Consider the following 17419-nt stretch of genomic DNA (forward strand, 5'->3'; position numbering starts at 1 on the left):
GAAGGAACATGCACAGATAGCGGGTGGGTCCGCACGGGCCCACCACGACGGAGGTAACAAGTTACAGGTGGTGGTCTAGGCGGCTGCACACAGGGTTCCAGGCCCTCTTTGGCATCAACACTCTATGGGCACACCTGTTGACATGTACCTGCCGCTGGCCTCCTCCACAACACTTGGTGTACACCTTGACCCTAGTGTGCAGCGTGTCTCCCAGACTGGGCAGGGTTCTGAAGGGCAGGGCGGGGCATGTGCTGGAGACTGAGAGGATTAGCTGTCTCTAGTGCAGTGTGGGTCCTATGGTTAGCTAGCAGGTTCCCACGCAGCTTAAACCAACAGTGCAGCCAACCAGCAGAACATAAAGTGCAAGGTTTGAGCTTTAGAACATAAAGTGCAAGGTTTGAGCTTTACATACAACTCCGAACTTCTTTAAGCACCAAAAACAAACACAGAAGATTCCGTTATCAGTGTCCGAAGTCTTCATGAAACTCTTATTGTGCTTCAGTCAACCCTGTAGGCGCCATCAGGGGAGCGGGCTGACTGCTGTTTCATTGAGTGAGTCTCAGCTGAGGGGCCATGGCTCAAGGGTTCCAAAAGGACGGGCTGTTTTCTCACTGGACTCTCCGGCAATCCGCCGGTGGCCAGATTTGCTAGGTGACGCCAGTGACTCTGGCATCGTGGATGTCAACCACCAGCCAACCGTGTTCCTCTGTCAGCTGGAGGCCGTTCCTTACCCTTCCTGAATCCCAGAAGCTTCAGGGCAAAGGCGGGGCTTATCGTGTTACTATCCACCCACCAGACCTCACCACGCACCCAGCGAGGGTGGCTGGCGTGGACGTCTGGTGAGCGGTAAGCATCTTGGCGAACGCTTTGTCCCACTTCGCGCAATGTTCCCACCACTCGCCTCCTTCGTAGCTCTAGTGGTTACCCAGGTGGCAATATCCAGTGCAGCCTTTGAACTGCTGGTCTTTTTAGGATTAAGTGCCATGCTAAACTGGACCTCGTATAAGCAATTTCGTTATAAACAGGGGAGCAGGGTGAATGGGATGAGGTGGTATATATGGAAGAGGGGCCCTTTCCCAGCGAGAAGTTTAGAAGGTTAGAAGTGGAAAATTTTAGCCACCTGAGGCTAGGCAGGCAGAATGTATGTGCTTTTCTTGGCTTTCTGTGGGTTGGCAAGAACATTTTCTGCATGTATGACCAAACAGAGATGGAGGAAAGCGATCAGAAAATGAAGAGTGCTAGGTTTTGGGGAACCGAATGAAGCAGAGGGTTCATTCTGGAGGAAAACTTAATGAACAGCCACGCATGGCATTCATTAGGAAAATTAAGTGTGGTGAACAGAGAGATGGAAGGTTCCCAATTATGTCCTTCCTTTTGTTCTCTCTAGCACATACCCACAGCTCACACTTGGGAAGTACTTAGTGTGCTGGGCATTCGGTCTAAATGCTTTCTATGTATCAGTGTACGTAATCCTAACTGCCCTCTGAGGTAGCTAACTTTGATCATTCCCATTTTACAGAGGAGGCCACGAGAGGCTCCACGTTTCCAAGGTCACTTCGGCAGTAGAGGACAAAGCAGGATTAACTCAGGCAGGCTGGCTCCAGAGTCTACCGTTAAACCCCAACACTATGTTGCTTCTTACTGTGTGGGTGCATCGCTTCAATGCAACTCATACGTGCAAATGTTACAAGGCATGGACGCATGGGCTTATTTTGGAGTGCGGTGCTTGGCAATGTGGCGATGCCCGCGCTGGGCCTCTCAAAGAGGCATGTGTTAGAGTCTGCTGCTCTGCTGCCACGCACTGGCCATGGGAGACGCGGCTAGATCCTGCCTGCTCTGAGTGTGAACCTGCTGGTGTCGGGTGAAGCCTGAGTGGCTTCTGAAGGCTTTCTGACAGTGCGGACACTGGTAAAGCCTCTCCTGCGTGTGAACCCTCTGGTGCTGACTGAGGTGCGCACTGAGGCCAAAGGCTTTGCCACACACATTACAGGAGTAGGGCTTCTCGCCAGTGTGAACTCGCCGGTGCTGGGTCAGATTCGCCTTCTGGGCAAAGGCTTTCCCGCACTCGGTGCAGGCATAGGGCTTCTCTCCAGTGTGGATTCTCTGGTGAACAGAAAGGCAGGAGCTCTGGCTGAAGGCCTTCCCGCATTCCTTACACGAGTACGGCTTTTCCCCCGTGTGAACCCTCTGGTGGCGGACGAGCTGAGCGGCCAGGCTAAAGGCTTTCCCACAGTCGCGGCACGCGTAAGGCTTCTCACCTGTGTGGACGCGCTGGTGTTTAGAAAGGCAGGAGCTCTGGCGGAAAGTCTTGCCGCACTCCTTGCACTCATAGGGCCTCCTTCGGGCGTGCATTCTCTGATGCTGAAGGAGGTATGTGATGTGGGTGAAGACTTTGTCACACTTGTTGCATTTCAAGGGCTTCTCCGTGTGGACTAGCTGGTGTTCCAAGAGGCCCTTCCTTCGGCTGAAGGTCTCCCCACAGTTGTTACAGTGAAACAGGTCCTTGCCTGAATGGGTGGCCTGGTGCTCAGAAAGGGAGGACCTGCACCTGAAAGACCTCCCACATTCGCCACAGTCATAGGCTCCTGCTTCAGAATGAGTTCTCTGATGGCGGGTAAGCTGTATACTTTGGCTGAACGCTTTCCCACACTGGCTGCACTCAAAGGGCTTCGGTCTGGTGTGGGTTCGCTCGTGCTGCTTTAGGTATTTGCTGCGGCTGAAAGACTTCTCACAGCTGCTACACTTGTAGAGCTTCTCGCCGAGCCCCAGGTGCTCTCCAGCGGGTGAGTCCCGACTGAAGATCGTCCCGTCCCCATCCAGGACTTGTTTTTCTCTGGCATGAGTGCTCTGGTGGCAGCTCAAGGTGGCGCTACATATGAAGCGTTCCCCACACTCCGGACACGCATAGGGGGTCTGCACAGTATGGACACTCTGGTGCTGGATGAGTTGCTCGTTTCGGCTGAACGTCTTCTGGCAGTGCGCACAGCTGTGGCGTTTGCCTGTGGTGTGAGTCGACCGATGTCGGATCAGGTGGGAAGGCCGGTTGAAACTCATGACACACTCGGGACATTTGTGGGGCCGGTTCCCTGTGTGCGTCCTCTTGTGCTCACTCAGATGAGTGCTCCGGCCAAATGCTCTCCCACACTCACTGCACTTGTAAGGCTTCTCCCCGCTGTGGGTCCTCTGATGGATCTTTAGAGTGGAGATGTGGCTGTAGAGCTTCCCGCATTCGTTGCATTTGTGAGGCTTCTCTCCAGTGTGGACAGCCTGGTGCTGGAGGAGTGAGGCATTACACCTGAAGGTTCTCCCACACTGCTGACATCTAGAGGTAGTTTTGGCAGCGTGAATCTTCCGATGTTGGACAAGGTGCTTGTTCAGAGTGAAAGTCACTTTGCACTCGGCACACTCGTAGTGCTTCCGGGTATGAATCTGCTGATGTCGAGAGAGATGGAAGGCTCGGCTGAAAGTCTTACTGCACACGGGGCACTTATAGGTCCTGCCGGCTGGTGGAGCTGATTTCTCATCCTGAACAGGCCGGGAACTCTGACTGAACTCTGACTGAACACTGCCGTGACCCTTGCCCAGTTTCTCTGCAGTGTGAATGTTCTGATGCCATAAGAAGTGGATATGCTGTTGGAAAGTTTTCCCACACAAGCTGCAGGTGTAGGACTTGTGGTTTGACTGAGTCATCTGCTGCCCAAAAAGGCCAGGGCTCTGGCTGAAACCTTTCTCACCCTCCTGACAAACAGTGGCAGGTTTCTCTCCCGTGTGGATGATCCAGTGCTGGATAAGGTGGTAACTGCAAGTGAAGGCTTGCCCGCATTCACTGCATTTATAAGCTTTCTCAGTGCCCAGGGCAGTAGCGCCCTGTGGGTTCCATTCTGAGTCGCAGCCCCTGCCGTTCTGCAGTTCTTGAGGCTTCCCTGATGGGGGGCTCTCTTCGGGGTGCTTGTACACCATGGAGCCCTCTTCTGGAAGGATGGGCTGAGGACCAGAGCCTCTCTTGAGCTCAGGGCTATTGCATTTTGTAGGACTTTCCTTGTTGATGATAAAGTCAGCCCTCAGAAGACTCTCCGAATGCTCTCCTAGCAAATTATCTAACCAGCTTTCACCAATGCAGGCTTCTCCCAAACTGGAGTACCAGAGGGCATCCTTCGAAAATGTCTCTATTATCTCCTGAGAGAGTCCTTCTTCCAAGAAGTCCTGCTTAAGAGGAGAGTACATGGGCTCGGCTGGGTCTGAAAGACAAGAAACGTGCAAATGTTCCCTGTTCCCAAGGTGGAGAGAGAGGAACCGTTAGGTGGGAATGTGGACAAGAATAAGTACGGGTCCTGAGCCAATCACTCATTAAGGGGATAAGTACAAAGCAGCCAGAGGTGTTGGTCTGACTTGAACGGACGGACGGACGCCAGAGAAAACAGAGATCACATTCCCAAAGGGCATACAGGGGTGCTGGGAAGCAGCAAGGTTTTAGTAGGAAAGCAGCTCCTCTCAGTGAACACTGCCCATTACCACATCCCTACATCACTAAGCAAGCATCCAGAAAGTACCAGGGAGTTGTCTCCTTCCTCTCCTTCACCCTCCCCACTTCGCCACCCCCAAAATCTTACTCTTCATCCTGGGTTCTCTATGCTGCTGCAGCCACCCAGCCGGAACCCTGGGCATCAACCTCCACTTCCTCTAGTCCACTAGAGGAAGCACCACTTTCTGTGAGATCTATTTCAAACTTCCTCAGCCCCTTCTCTTTCTCTCATCAACTCCAATTTGCCCCCTGGCTTCTCCCAGTCTCCAGCCTCTCTTCCCAGTCCATCATGATCATCCCCAAGGGAACTTTTGTAAAAAGAAGAAAAATATAAACATATATTAACCCAGCATTCTTTGTGTCAGCCCACAGAACTCTTACAGAGTGTGACATCGTCTTACCTATTTAGATGTTCTTCTTAACGCTCAGCTTGGGTATCACCTGTGTCTGAGAACTTTCTTTGATACGCTTGTTTGGAATGAATTGTGTCTTCCCAGTGTCTTGAAAATCTAATACTTAAAGCTGATGGTGCCCGGCTATCAAAAGATATAGCACCTAGGGTCTTAAAGGCTTGTAGATAAATAAGCAGCCATCTAGCTCAGAAGCAACAAAGCTCACATGGAAGAAGCACACCAGCCTGTGTGATCATGAGACTTTTTGTTCTTAACATTGTAAATGAGGGTAAGTGCAGAGTGGAGAGCCAAAGCCCATCTGCAGGGAACTGGACATCCCCTTATAGAAGGGTCATGGGGAGGAGACAAGCCATTCAGGGTGCAGGGTAGCAACGATGAAACATACAACTTTCCTCTAGTTCTTAAATGCTTCCTCCCCCCCCCCATTATCATAATACCAATTCTACAAATCTGGCTAGACCAGAGAATGTACATTGGTACAGATAGGAACTGGAAACACAGGGAATCCAGGACAGATGATCCCTTCAGGGTCAGTGGTGAGAGTGGCGATACCAGGAGGGTGGAGAGAAGGTGGGTTGGAAAGGGGGAACCTATTACAAGGATCTACATATAACCTCCTCCCTGGAGGACGGACAACAGAAAAGCGGTTGAAGGGAGATGTCAGACAGTGTAAGATATGACAAAATAATAATTTATAAATTATCAAGGGTTCATGAAGGAGGGGAAAAAATGAGGAGCTGATATCAAGGGCTCAAGTAGAAAGCAAATGTTTTGAGAAGGATGATGGCAACATATGTACAAATGTGCTTGACATAGCGGATGTATGTATGGATTGTGATAAGAATTGTACAAGCCCCCAATAAAAATGATTAAAAAAATAAAAAAGAAAGAAAATCTAACACTTGTCCCTATAAATATGATTCCATTTAAAAATAGATACTTTTCTTTGTAATGTTAATGAAGCCAATATAGGAGAGGTCCTAAACCTAATGTATGCTGGAAACACAAACACACACACAGAGAATAAGTACACAAATACACACGGGGAACAAGGACAAGGCGGACAGATGATAAAGACAGATACATCTACAAGCCCACAAATGTTATGAACCACGGGTAGCTACCAGTCACTGGATGGCTAAGAGCTCCACTGATGCACGAAAGACTGGCAGTCAGAGCCCTGAAAGCGTGATGGAACGTTACTCTCTATGCTTAGGATCACCATGAGTTGTCAATGACTCACAATTAACACCAGAAGCTGAACCATGGAAGAGTGCTACCTCCCGCCCCCGCCCCGCCCCCACCTAGAGTCAAAGCCCCCGTTGTGGTATTTGATACAGCAGCACCAGGAGACTCAGCCTTGCTTCCATTTCCTATTCTGCTTTAATCTGCTTCCCCTGTCTTCTTGCACCTACTCCCACCACTGTCATTATGTCCCAGTGATTCTGCCCCTCGGCCAGATGGGGAGTTGATTGGTGGGACCATCCACTGCTCCTCTGTGCATCTTGAGAACACTCCAGGGCTGCCCTGCAGGAGGCCACAGTAAACATCTGCTCACTCAGAGGGGCCCTTCTGGCGTACCCTCAAGGACCCCTCACAACTACCCTGGAAGGTGGGCCCTGTGATCCCCCGATGGAGCTCAGCAGGAGCTCAGACCAAGGGGCCTCTCTCTCACCTCCCAAGTGACGTCTCAGTTACCTAGTGCTGCTGAACAGAAAAACCACAGTGGGACACGGAATCAAACAGAAGTGTATGCTCTCCGTGGAGGAGGCCAGAAATTGGATTTCAGGGTGCTGCCTCCAAAGGAAGGCTTACTTTCTCCGTCACTGGGAAAGTGTGGCTTTGTCTCTTCAGAGCTGAAGTCCCCGTCTCCGCTCAGCCCTGGCTCCCTGGAGATCTTCTTATGTTCTGGCATCTCCCTTCCTCGGTCTCCGCTCTTTCGTACCCCAAGAGATCGACTACAGATATACCCTACATTAATACTGTCTCATCAACATACCGACTGGAGCTCATTCCCAAATGGAATAACCAGATATCTGCGTGCTAGCATTTGCAACATGTGTTTTAGTGGGCGGGGGGGGGGGGGGCACAAGTCAATCCCTAACACCACACTTCGCTCGGGAGTCCGTTCAACACAGGAAGTTCCTCCACTCCCTCCTGCACCATCTCCACCCGTGTCCAAGCCTGTTCCTCTCTCCTGTAACTTGCTGGCTCACCATCTCTTTGGTGTCTCGGTCTGGAGTTTGAAATGAGCCAAGTGAAGCCTTCCAAAAGCAGCTCTGCCCTTCATGACCGACTCTGTCTCCCAAGAACACCGGCTCCTACGCCCCCACCAGGAGGGCCCTCCCTGCAACACATCTAACACATGTCAGGCACTCTAGTGTGGAGCCAAACGAGGTGCCCCAGGCTGGAGACAGGAGGGTGGCATAGTTCCAGGTCTAGCTCCTCCAGAAGCGCACGGCTAAAGGTGGAGGGAATGGACGGACAGTGCAAGTGCTACTGAAGGCGAAGCAAGCATATGCGATCAAGCTTACAGAAGGTGCCTCGCCCTGGGCTCTCTGCTCCTGACCGAAAGGTTGATGGTTCCAGTCCACGGAGGCTCCCTGAAGGCAAAAGGCGTCCTAGAAACCAGCCATTCAAGGTCTTTATGGGCACAGTTCTACTCTGGAATCGACCTGACGGTGACTGATGAAAGGTACGGCTACATGCACTTGCACACGTCCCCGACATGGAGCACAGAAACAGTGACTGGAGGATGTGGGGGGTCTGTACTTAGACTAGGAAACTATTCAGAAACGCCTGTGTGATGAAGAGGAAGCTGCAGGACGGTCCTGAGAAGTGAGCAGTCACCTGCAGAGGTGGGCCAGAAGGCCAAGACCCCACTGTGGGGGCAACTCCTTCTGGCATCTCTGGAGCCAGGCCTCTCCATATCTCAGCAGCACTGCAGTGAGAGTCGGTGCTTGACATCTGCTTCCTCTCGGGGCCAGAGACAAGTCCCTAGAGGTCCTCACAGGCTAAGCTGCCCTCCCTGAAGGAGCCCGAGGCGGGGGGTGGCAGGAGGGGTGCTCCTGCTGGCATTTCTGCCTGGGCTCAAGTCCTTGAAAGTGAAGCGTGTGCTGAGCCCTTTGGAGCCAGAAATAAGGGCTGGACCTGTACAAACCCAAACGCCACTGCATCAATTCCGACACTCAGCTTCCCTGCAGGGCAGACAACGGCCTGCTGGGGCTTCCCAAGGCTGTCAATCTGTACAGAAGCTGCAGCCTTCTCCCACGGGGCAGCCAGGGGGTTGCCACCAACTTTGGGGGCTGCAGCCAACAGCTGTTACCACTGTGCCTCTAGGGCTCGCTGGCCTGACCAAAGAGGGCTCCACAGTGCTCGAGTAGTGGGGATGAAGGGCCCCCACCCTGTGGCGGAAGGGAAAGCGCCAACACAGTCCTGTGCTAAAGCCTGAGAGACAGACATGATGGAAGATCAGAGTGAGGGACCACCCCCGTCAGGAATCCCATCCCACCCCGGACCAGGGGCTGGAAGCCAGCGGTGACGGAATGACATCAAGGAGCGGGTTGGTTAGACGGATGTCTGGGCGGATTTGCTGCCAGCTGGAGTGTGACAAGGACCATCTCTGGGACCCTGCCCTCCACCTCGCCTGCCCCACGCACACGCCCACACTCACCTGGGTCTGCTGCCTCAGGGCTTCCGCGCCCCAGGGCTTCCAGCTCTTCCCTGCCATCTGGGTGGGAGGTGAGGTTGGATTTTTGAGGGTCTGCAGAGAGAAGACAGCAGCGGTATTCTACCAGGGAACTGGTGAGTCATATGGAAGCCCACTGAGAGCCTTGTGAGCCAGAGCCCGGACCGGGCAGTCAGTAAACTCTGCCCTTCCATGAAGACCCAGACCCGACTTTCAAGCCCCAGGGGGATAGGAACGGTCACCACTAGGCATAGGGGCACATGGACTAGACCTGGCTCTCCACCCACCTAAGTGTATGTACCCTCTGAGGGCCAGGCCTGAGGAAAGAAACACAGGAACCACTAGCCAGTCTAGTGAAGAAATCCAGCCAGGGCCAGGCAGGGGAGAGAACTTCTCAACAGAGCCTTGAAACACAGATACAAGCCAAGTTGGACATGGGTTTGTGTGTGTCGGCGGGGGGGGGGGCGGGGGGGCTGCAGCGAATCAGCTTCTAGGGAATCAGCTTCTAAGGATCATTCATTTGCTAATTTCATGAGTTTGAACTCAGCCCAAGAGCAGGGAGAATCGTTCTAGGCACTGGGAAGATACCAGCAAGCAACATAGGCAAGAAATTCTTGCCCTCACAGAGCCGGAGTTCTGTCCTCTGCAAACAGGCGGTTAGAGTTCGATGGAGTGTGGAGCCAGACATGCAGGAAAAGGAAGGGAGGGAGGGATCACTTCAGGGCCCCTGGGGTATCTGAAAGGAGGGGGGGTCCCAGCCTTACTGGGGAAGAGGGAAGGGCCTGAATCATCCGCTGGAGGACTCACTGGGTCATTATGAGGCTGGAGAGGGGACAGGGGAACAGATCTCGTTTCCCAATCTCATCACCACTGGAGTTGGCAGTTGGGTGGGTCTCTGTGGGGAGGAGGATGGGCACTGGCAGATGTTGAGCAGCATTCTTGCCTGGATGTCAGTAGCACTCCACCCACCCAAGTGGGGACAACTATCTCTGTCCCCACCCTGGTCACAGTCCCCTGGGAGTTGAGCAGAATCACCCAGGCTGACGCTGAGCTGTCCATTAAACCTGGCTGTGGCAGGGGACAAGGACGAGCACCCAGCAAGATTGAGCCTGGGTCCCCCATTGGGGGAGGGGGCGCAGCGGGACACACATGACACTCACTCAGCAGGAAGAGGCTCTGGTAGTTGTCTAGCGCCGTGTCCCAGAAGAGGTCCCCCTGGTCCAGCCCCTGCTGCTCCCAATCCTCCAAGGTGAAGTCCATGGCTACGTCCTGGAGGGTCACCAGCTCCTAAAAATGGACAGCACATTCTCAGTGACTCAGGGTGGCGGTGGGATAGAAACAACCAAGTTTCCACACAGCTTCCTTCCATGGGAGCCCGTGAGGGTCCTTCCTTCCAGGATACAACCAATGGCCTGCTGCCACTGAGTCACAGCGACCCCAGAGGACAGAGCAGAAATGCCCACAGGGCTTTCAAAGCTGCCAGTCTTCACGGGGGCAGATTGCCTCACCTTTCTCCCACAGGATGACTGGCGGGTTTTGAACTGTCGACCCTGTGGTTAGCAGCCCTCAAAATCCTCAATCAGGATCAACGGGGCTTCCTTATGAGATAGCGTGGCTTACTGAGGAGAAACTTGCTCAGATAGATTAGAGTGAGCAAGAAGGGGCAGAGGAGACGAAGGGAGATCCTGGTTCAGACCAGAGTGCACGAAGGGAACAGAACTAAGAAAGGCCAGGAAGTGGGCACGCTGGTGGCGGAACTGTGATGCTAGAAAAGCGAGTTCAAGACAACAGACCCACCCCCTGGTGGCCTCATGGTTAAGGGCTGCGCTGCTCACAGAAAGGCTGACTGTTCGAACCCACGACAGCTGCTCTGTGGGCGTGCGTGCCAAGATCACAACCTGGAAAACCCTGTGGGGCAAAAGAGCCGCTCCTCGGTCACTTGTGCCCACTGCCAAGTCAAAACACACTCGGTCTCGCCCAACACCAGTGGCTCGATAAAAAACGCTTTCAACCAAAAGCGAGCCTGAGGAAAGTAGCCAGTTCAAGTCCCTCACACCCCACCTGGCACACACATTACAAACACACACATTAAAAACAAACCAGAAAAACGTAGCTGGAAATCAAACCTGGAAAAGAGATCAAAATGAGTTACAGAGCATTAAGGACTGATATAAATTATATACGTCCGTAAAACCGTTAGAGTAACAGACGGGTGAAACTCGACAGCAACTTGAAAGGTTAGATGAGACCCTGAGGTGGTGAGGTGTTTCTGTGACGAGGAGAGATGGCTGCCCTCGCCGGATGACTGGAAAACTGCAATCAGTGAGACACCGGGAAATGTCGGACCTGATGCGTGTTCTGCCGTATCTACGCTCCACAGCAACAGAAGTAAGTCACTTTTTGAAAAGGTGAAGAGACCATCAACTCACCTCTGTCACGAGCGATGGGGGCCTGGTGCCTGCAGTCCCTTTTTAGGCTCCTCTTCCTTCCCCGCCATATTTCCAACTGGCAGGGCTGCAGGGATAAGGGAGCGGTGAACAAGTCTCCCTTCTTCCTATGGGTAACTCCCTGTCCATGTTGGAGGAGACCCTGAAATAGCCAAACGTTCAAATCCCAAGGTGAACCTTCTTGCAGGATCAAAAAGACAACAGGGTCTCTGGAAGCACCCGGCCCACGTTGTCATTGTGTTCCAGAGTCCACAAAGTCCCTTCTCTGTGCTCACCAGCATGTTAGTGCAGGGTTGATTGAGCATTTGGGTGACTGAGGTGTGCTGGACCTTCTTGGCCTGCTCACAGCTGGCTCTTAACACCAGCACAAGGCAGGGCACGTGGTTAAAAACATACAAAAAAACAAACTCGTTGCCATCTAGTCAATGCTGACTCACTGTGATCCTACAAGACAAGGCTAAACTTCCCCAGTGGGTTTCCGAGACGGTAATGCTCTTCTATGGGAGTAGCAAGCCCCATCCCTCTCTCCTAGATGCACAGAGATGTGGCCCACTGGTATGGTCCTTCTAGGCATCATTCCTCTGAGATGTGTTATGATCTTACCTCTAGGCCTGTGGCTATAACCCTGTTTTGGAGGGAGTTCTGTGCTTCTGTAGTGGACAAGATTAAGGTGGGGTTAACTCTAGACCTTAGTAAAGGATGTAAACAAACTCACCCCCTCTACTGTGGTTATCGTTAGACTCTACCACAAGGTGACTCCATCTTCCGCTTTCCTTGGGGGTATGGCTGCTAAAAATAAAAACCACACCTGGATCAAAGCCGGTGGTAGTTATACAATCGTTTGTCAATTTGAGAGGATTAAGAGTGAGGGGATGGAGTCTAATCTATCAATCAGGTCATAGACAATGAGGCCTCTGTGTGGGCATGGACGTTTGAGGATTCTGGGAACTCCTTGGAGGTGGGAGACACTCGCTCGATCTGCTCACTCCCTGGGAGACACTGCAGCTGACAAGACACATGGAACTATGCTAGTGTCCTGAGCCGGAGAAGCCATGTGGAGTCCCCTGCCAGTGCTGAGATGCTTACAATGCCACTGGATCCACAAGACTTCCCACCCACTGGCCTGTGATCATCCTGCACTTGGCATCATTGCATGTGTTTCGTGAGGATGAACAGGAATTTATAGATTGGTATGGGCTAATTTCTATTACAGGTCTCTCTCTCTTTGTAATCATGACCCACAGCAATGAAGGCAGCCTATATGGTAATTACTCAGACACAGAGAAGCCCTGGTGACGCGGTCGGGGATTCGTTTGGGTGGCTAACCAGCCACCAGCCCTCTGAGGGGAAAAGATGACACTGTGCGCTCCCATGAAGATTTCGTTTCAGGAAGGGGCCGGGCTACGCTGTCGGGAGGATGCTGTGAGAGGGAAAGGGCTCCGTGGTAACGAGTTTGGAATTTCTTTTTTGGTACAACACACACATCCTTAAAACAAAGGCTTCCAGAATCAACACGGCCTCTTACAACCGCGCCGCCGTGTGGGGGCTCAAAGCACGGACTCTCGGCTGGGTCCACTGCCTCAAAACCACAGGCAAACCCTTCCACTCAAACTCACAGCCATTGTGGATTCCGACTCACGGCGGCCCAAAGGACAATGAGGGACACAGGCCGGCGAGTGTCCACTCTGCAACGTCTGAGGCCAGGTGTGGCAGGCAGTTCAGGGCATTGCAGATTTTGGGTTTGTTTTCCCCACTTAAATCCTGGGCTGGGTGGGGCAGGTACAGGCAGCATTTCAAAACTGGGCATTTTAGTGATTTTTGGATGAAGTGTACAAAGATTCTCATAAATAAATAAGCGAAAAAAATAGTCCATTCCAGCTCACAGTGACCCTACAGAACAGAGCAGAACTGCCCCTGTGAGTTTTCGAGGCTGTAACTCTCTAAGGGGGCAGAAAGCCTCATCTTTCTGCAGACTGAGGATGGCTGGTAACTTTGAACTACTGACCTTGCTGTTAACAGTCCTATGCGCCACCCACTACGTCACTGGGACCTTTTTACACATTCACATTCACATTAGACAACACAATTAAAAGCCATTTATACCCCACAGCAGTTCAGGTCAGGTTTAGAAGTTAAAGGTAGAAGCAAAATAACTGTGTGTATGGGGGAGGAGCTCACTCAGTTTCCAAAACTTTCTGAATTTTTGTGATTACAGATATGGGAACGGGGAGAACTGTAATAGCATTAACTTTTACTGAACAATGTGTTCATTCATGAAAGGGATGGTAAGTCACGCCTTCTCCGGATAATTCGGCTCACAAAAAATAACAAAATAAAAACAAAAAACACTCAAACACAAAGCCAGATGCCATAGAGTTGATGCCAAATCATGGCGACCCTGTGTCAAGAATAGAACTGTGCTCCACAAGGATTTCAATACCTGTGCTCTCTTAGAAGGAGCTCTGGTTGGTGTAGTGAGTTAGGCGATGAGCTTCAACTCGCAAGGTCAGCGGTTCAAACCCACCAGTCCCTATAATGGAGAAAGATGAGGCTCTCTGCTCGGGTAAAGGTTTAAAATCTCAGAACCCCACAGGGGCAGTTCTAGCCTATCTTCCAGGGTTGCTGTGAGCCAGAATCAGCCCAAAGGCCTTGGGTATTTGTTGTTTTAGATAGCTTTCCTGAGATCATCCCCCGAGGTGACTCAGTAGATTCAAAGTTCTTAGTTTTTCAGTTAGTTCCTCTGCCCCTTCCCCACCCACCCCGGGTTAGATTTTAAATACAAAATCATCTATGCCACCCAGGGACTCAGATGTGGCTCAACCAGTATTGACTGATTAGAATATTTTGAAAAAAGTTCTTTTTTGGCAACCCTCAAACTTGAACCTGAGAAAGATTTCACCTAAACTCCGATTCCCAAGTTGTTTGGGGTTTGTTTGTTTAATCCTGGGGTTTGGCAACACAGAACCTACATGTGCTCAAGGCTAGTTTGTTGAAGTCTATTGAAAGACAACTGCTGGGCTTTTTTTCTTGGGAGCCGCGGGGCCGGTGGTGAGATGACTGACCGCTACACCATCCACAGTCAGCTGGAACACCTGCAGTCCAAGTACATCGGCACGGGCCACGCCCACACCACCAAGTGGGAGTGCCTGGTGAACCAGCACCGGGACTCGTACTGCTCCTACATGGGCCACTTCGACCTCCTTAACTACTTCGCCATCGCAGAGAATGAGAGCAAAGCACACGGGTCCGCTTCAACCTGATGGAGAAGCTGCTGCAGTTGTGCGGCCCGCCAGCCGACAAGCCCGAGGAGAACTGAGATGCCACCGTGCAGGGTCGCCCCGCCGGGCCTGCCTTCCTGGCCCCCTTTGGAGCACAACCCTGGGAGACCATCAGGACTTGGGAGGACTTGGGCCATCCTCCAGCCGCCAAGCCTCCGACGGGATTGGGGGCTCGATTTGGGGTTAACTTGATTGTCATATTTGCTTTACCCATAAAGTAAAAGTTGAGAAATAGAAGTTAAAAAAATGGCAACTGCTGGACGGAGGGAAGGGGGGGAAATGAAGAGCCAATACCAAGGGTTCAATTAGAAAGAAAATATTTAAAAAGAAAATATTTTAAAAATGATGATGGCAACAAATATACAAATGTACTTGCTACAATGGATATATGGATTGTGATAAGAGCTGTACGAGCCCCCAATAAAGTGATTTGTTTTAAAAAAGAAAGGTAACTACCTAGATGTAGCTCCAATTACGAAACTCACTGATCTAGTGAATTTTGACTCATAGTGACCCTACAGGACAGGGAACGCCTGCCCCTGTGGGTTTCCAAAACTAACTTTTATGGGAGCAGAAAGCCTCATCTTTCTCCCTTGGGGTTAGCGGCCCGATACATAACCACTACAACAGCACAGCTCCTACACGCAGAACGCTCCTTTAACCTATCTTTCCACCTGGTCCTCACAGACATCAGAGCTCGAAACCCTTGCCTACGGTTTTCACCTCACTATCTGTCCACATTCCTTACAGGCTCAGTCCTGGGAAAGAAGGGACTGCCCGTGGCCCTGACAAGAAGCCCAAGGTCACAGAGCTGCCAGAGCATTTTGTGTCAAAACAACTTGAGAGGCAGGCGGAGGAGGCAGCGGGGTAAAGAATGAGGAGCTGATATCAAGGGCTCTAACAGAACGTGCTGTGAAACGATGATGGCGGTATATGTACAGATGTGCTTGGCACGATGGATGAATGTATGGATTGTGATGGGAGAGCTAAGAGCCCGCGATAAAAGTGTTTACTAAAAAGAAGCAATTAAAAAAACTTCGAGAATGACGTCTTTACAATCTCTGAAACGGAGCCCATAGGCAGCTAAGATTTCTAGCTTTCTCTCAGGCTGTTTCCAAAAGGTACAAAAATGGGGCGAAGCTAGAGGAGACCTTTATCAGCAGTTCCAAAATCTGAAAGCTCTTCCATCCTTGACTTTACTCATCCATCGGGCACACAGACTTGACCTGGATTGTCCCCACGGCAAGTTAGCATCCCTATCCCATTCAAGAGGAGGAGGCTGGAAACCATGCATGGAAAAGTGGAATGCAAAGACCGTAGGAATTTCCCATGAACTTCTTACAGTGCCTTCGTATTTTCACCGCAGAAACGCTTACAAACACAAAGCCAACCCATTTCCTACTTGGGGAGGGCCGGTGAATGATGAAAGACGGGCCCTCTGAGTTTCTAAAAAACGGGAATAATTCTCATGTCCCATACAATCATGGCCCCCAGGGGAGCCAGAACAGAGATTCGGGGTCTGCGCTTTAGTTAAAAGAAGAAAACGCAAGCACGACGCTCAATTAAGCATTCACCTCCACGCTGATCCCTGGGAGACGCAGTCCCTGAAGAACTCCTACTCATCCTTTAAGACCCTGTCCAGCCCTGCCCAACGACTGCAGTCAATGCATCCTCTTCCCTCAGCCCGTTTCCTCCACGATGAGATAAAAGGCGCTCTTCTCGGAGCCACCGTCTGTCAAAATCTGTAATAACTGTAAGACGGGTCGGGCCCATTAACGGGACCTAGACGCCAAGACACCTGCCCCGAAGACGACGCGCCCTCGGAGCAAGTCGCCCCCCGCTACCCTTCCCTGAGCCCGGCAGACGGTCCGGCGCGCCAGCCCTCCACAGAATCCTCCGTCCCTTCCGCTCCAGGGTCTACGCACCTGGGGACTGCGGCCTGTGCGGTGAACACACGCGACGCCAGCCCGGAGAGACGCGGAGAGACGCGGAGAGCCGGCTCCTCACAGCCGCGCCTCCTCGCTCGCGTCCGCGGGCGCCTCGCAGCCACTTCCGGTGCCGCGAGCCTCTCCTCTGGAGCCGCGGCTCAGACGCCTCCGCGGCCGCGCCGGGACTCGATTTCCCAGGAGCCTCCGCGGCCGCCTTCGTATCGCTTCCCTCGTTCGGCATTTAGATCCCCAGCGGAGCGCGCGGCGGCTGGTCCGCGATGGGGCGGGGCCGACACTGTGTCCGGACTGGGTGGCATGACAGTCCGAGCTGGACTCGCCGAAGGCGTTGGAGGGGTTTTCCGAGCCAGACGTGGACGACCGCTCGGTTGTCACGGAAACGCGTCCGTCTGCAAAGTCGAGGGGACTCGTATGGCGCAGCTGCGGGCGGTCGGTCGGAAGGAATCCTCTGTCCCGACCCGCGCAGTTTGACAATTGGCTCCGCCAAGGCACATGCGCAGTCCGTCCCAGGCGGCTTTCCAAAAGGGCGGAGAGTGGAGGCTTCTGGGAAATGGAGTTCCCGAGCTGTGCAGGGCAGCGTCCCCCCGCAGGGCTGGGGAACTCAGCGCAGCGTCACTTGCCCGGCGGAAATTTCTTTGGGGCCAATTGAGATGGAGTCCCGGGCTCTTTTGAGGGTCCAGGGTCTGGCGACAGATCCTTGGGCACACACACCCCCTACCCAAGTGCAGATGTGAAAGGGAGAGGACCTGGATGTCTCCCGGAGGAGGTGCACGCGACAGTAGGAGGCGAGGATCAGAAAAAAAGGATAGTGGCTGGCCTGACCCGCCCTCCCGTGCGTGGCTTTAGAAGTGGACGTGCTACTGCGGAGAACGGGGGTTTTATAAGGCTTTGACAAATGCCCCGCCTGGGCAATTAGGTCCCTGCTTCTTTCTGTGGGCAGCGGGGTCAAGTCGCTGTCACCTAGGCCACCCCTCCCTGTGGTCTTAGTTCTTAGTCCTTTTGCAAGATGCTTGTGAAAAGGAATCAGAACTAAACCCCCTGCCATGGAGTCGATTCTGACCCATAGCGACCCAGAACTTCCTAGAAAGGGTGCAATACTCAGATAGATGTTCCTAAAATGTTTTA

General features: G+C 52.4%; 2 protein-coding genes and 1 pseudogene across 2 annotated transcripts in view; 1 reads left to right on the plus strand and 2 right to left on the minus strand.

Annotated features, from left to right (window-relative positions):
- Nucleotides 1-16737, minus strand: ZNF473 (zinc finger protein 473). The gene is made up of 5 exons (XM_075537060.1): nt 16274-16737; nt 11053-11212; nt 9784-9910; nt 8609-8698; nt 1-4238 (listed from the first exon to the last, which is right to left on the minus strand). Exons 3-5 carry the CDS (start codon nt 9881-9883, stop codon nt 1774-1776), a joined length of 2655 nt encoding a protein of 884 aa, XP_075393175.1. The 5' UTR covers nt 9884-9910; nt 11053-11212; nt 16274-16737; the 3' UTR covers nt 1-1773.
- LOC142432767 (splicing factor 3B subunit 5-like) lies at nt 14124-14386 on the plus strand (annotated as a pseudogene).
- LOC142432673 (sialic acid-binding Ig-like lectin 16) overlaps nt 16352-17419 on the minus strand; it is a 13760-nt gene continuing 12692 nt past the window's right edge. The window contains exon 10 of the mRNA XM_075537897.1: nt 16352-16742. Within this exon, the coding sequence (XP_075394012.1) occupies nt 16352-16742 (391 nt within the window). The remainder of the gene's footprint in view (nt 16743-17419) is intronic.

This window comes from Tenrec ecaudatus, chromosome 18, assembly GCF_050624435.1.
Source record: "Tenrec ecaudatus isolate mTenEca1 chromosome 18, mTenEca1.hap1, whole genome shotgun sequence".
NCBI classification, from domain to species: domain Eukaryota; kingdom Metazoa; phylum Chordata; class Mammalia; order Afrosoricida; family Tenrecidae; genus Tenrec; species Tenrec ecaudatus.

Coding starts and splice junctions, on each gene's coding strand:
- ZNF473 (XM_075537060.1), bottom strand. CDS start 9,883: ATGGACTTCACCTTGGAGGATTGGGAGCAGCAGGGGCTGGACCAGGGG. Junction 8,699..9,783: donor CCAGAGCCTCTTCCTGCTGA/GTGAGTGTCATG, acceptor TTCTCTCTGCAG/ACCCTCAAAAATCCAACCTC. Junction 4,239..8,608: donor CCCTGAGGCAGCAGACCCAG/GTGAGTGTGGGC, acceptor CTTGTCTTTCAG/ACCCAGCCGAGCCCATGTAC.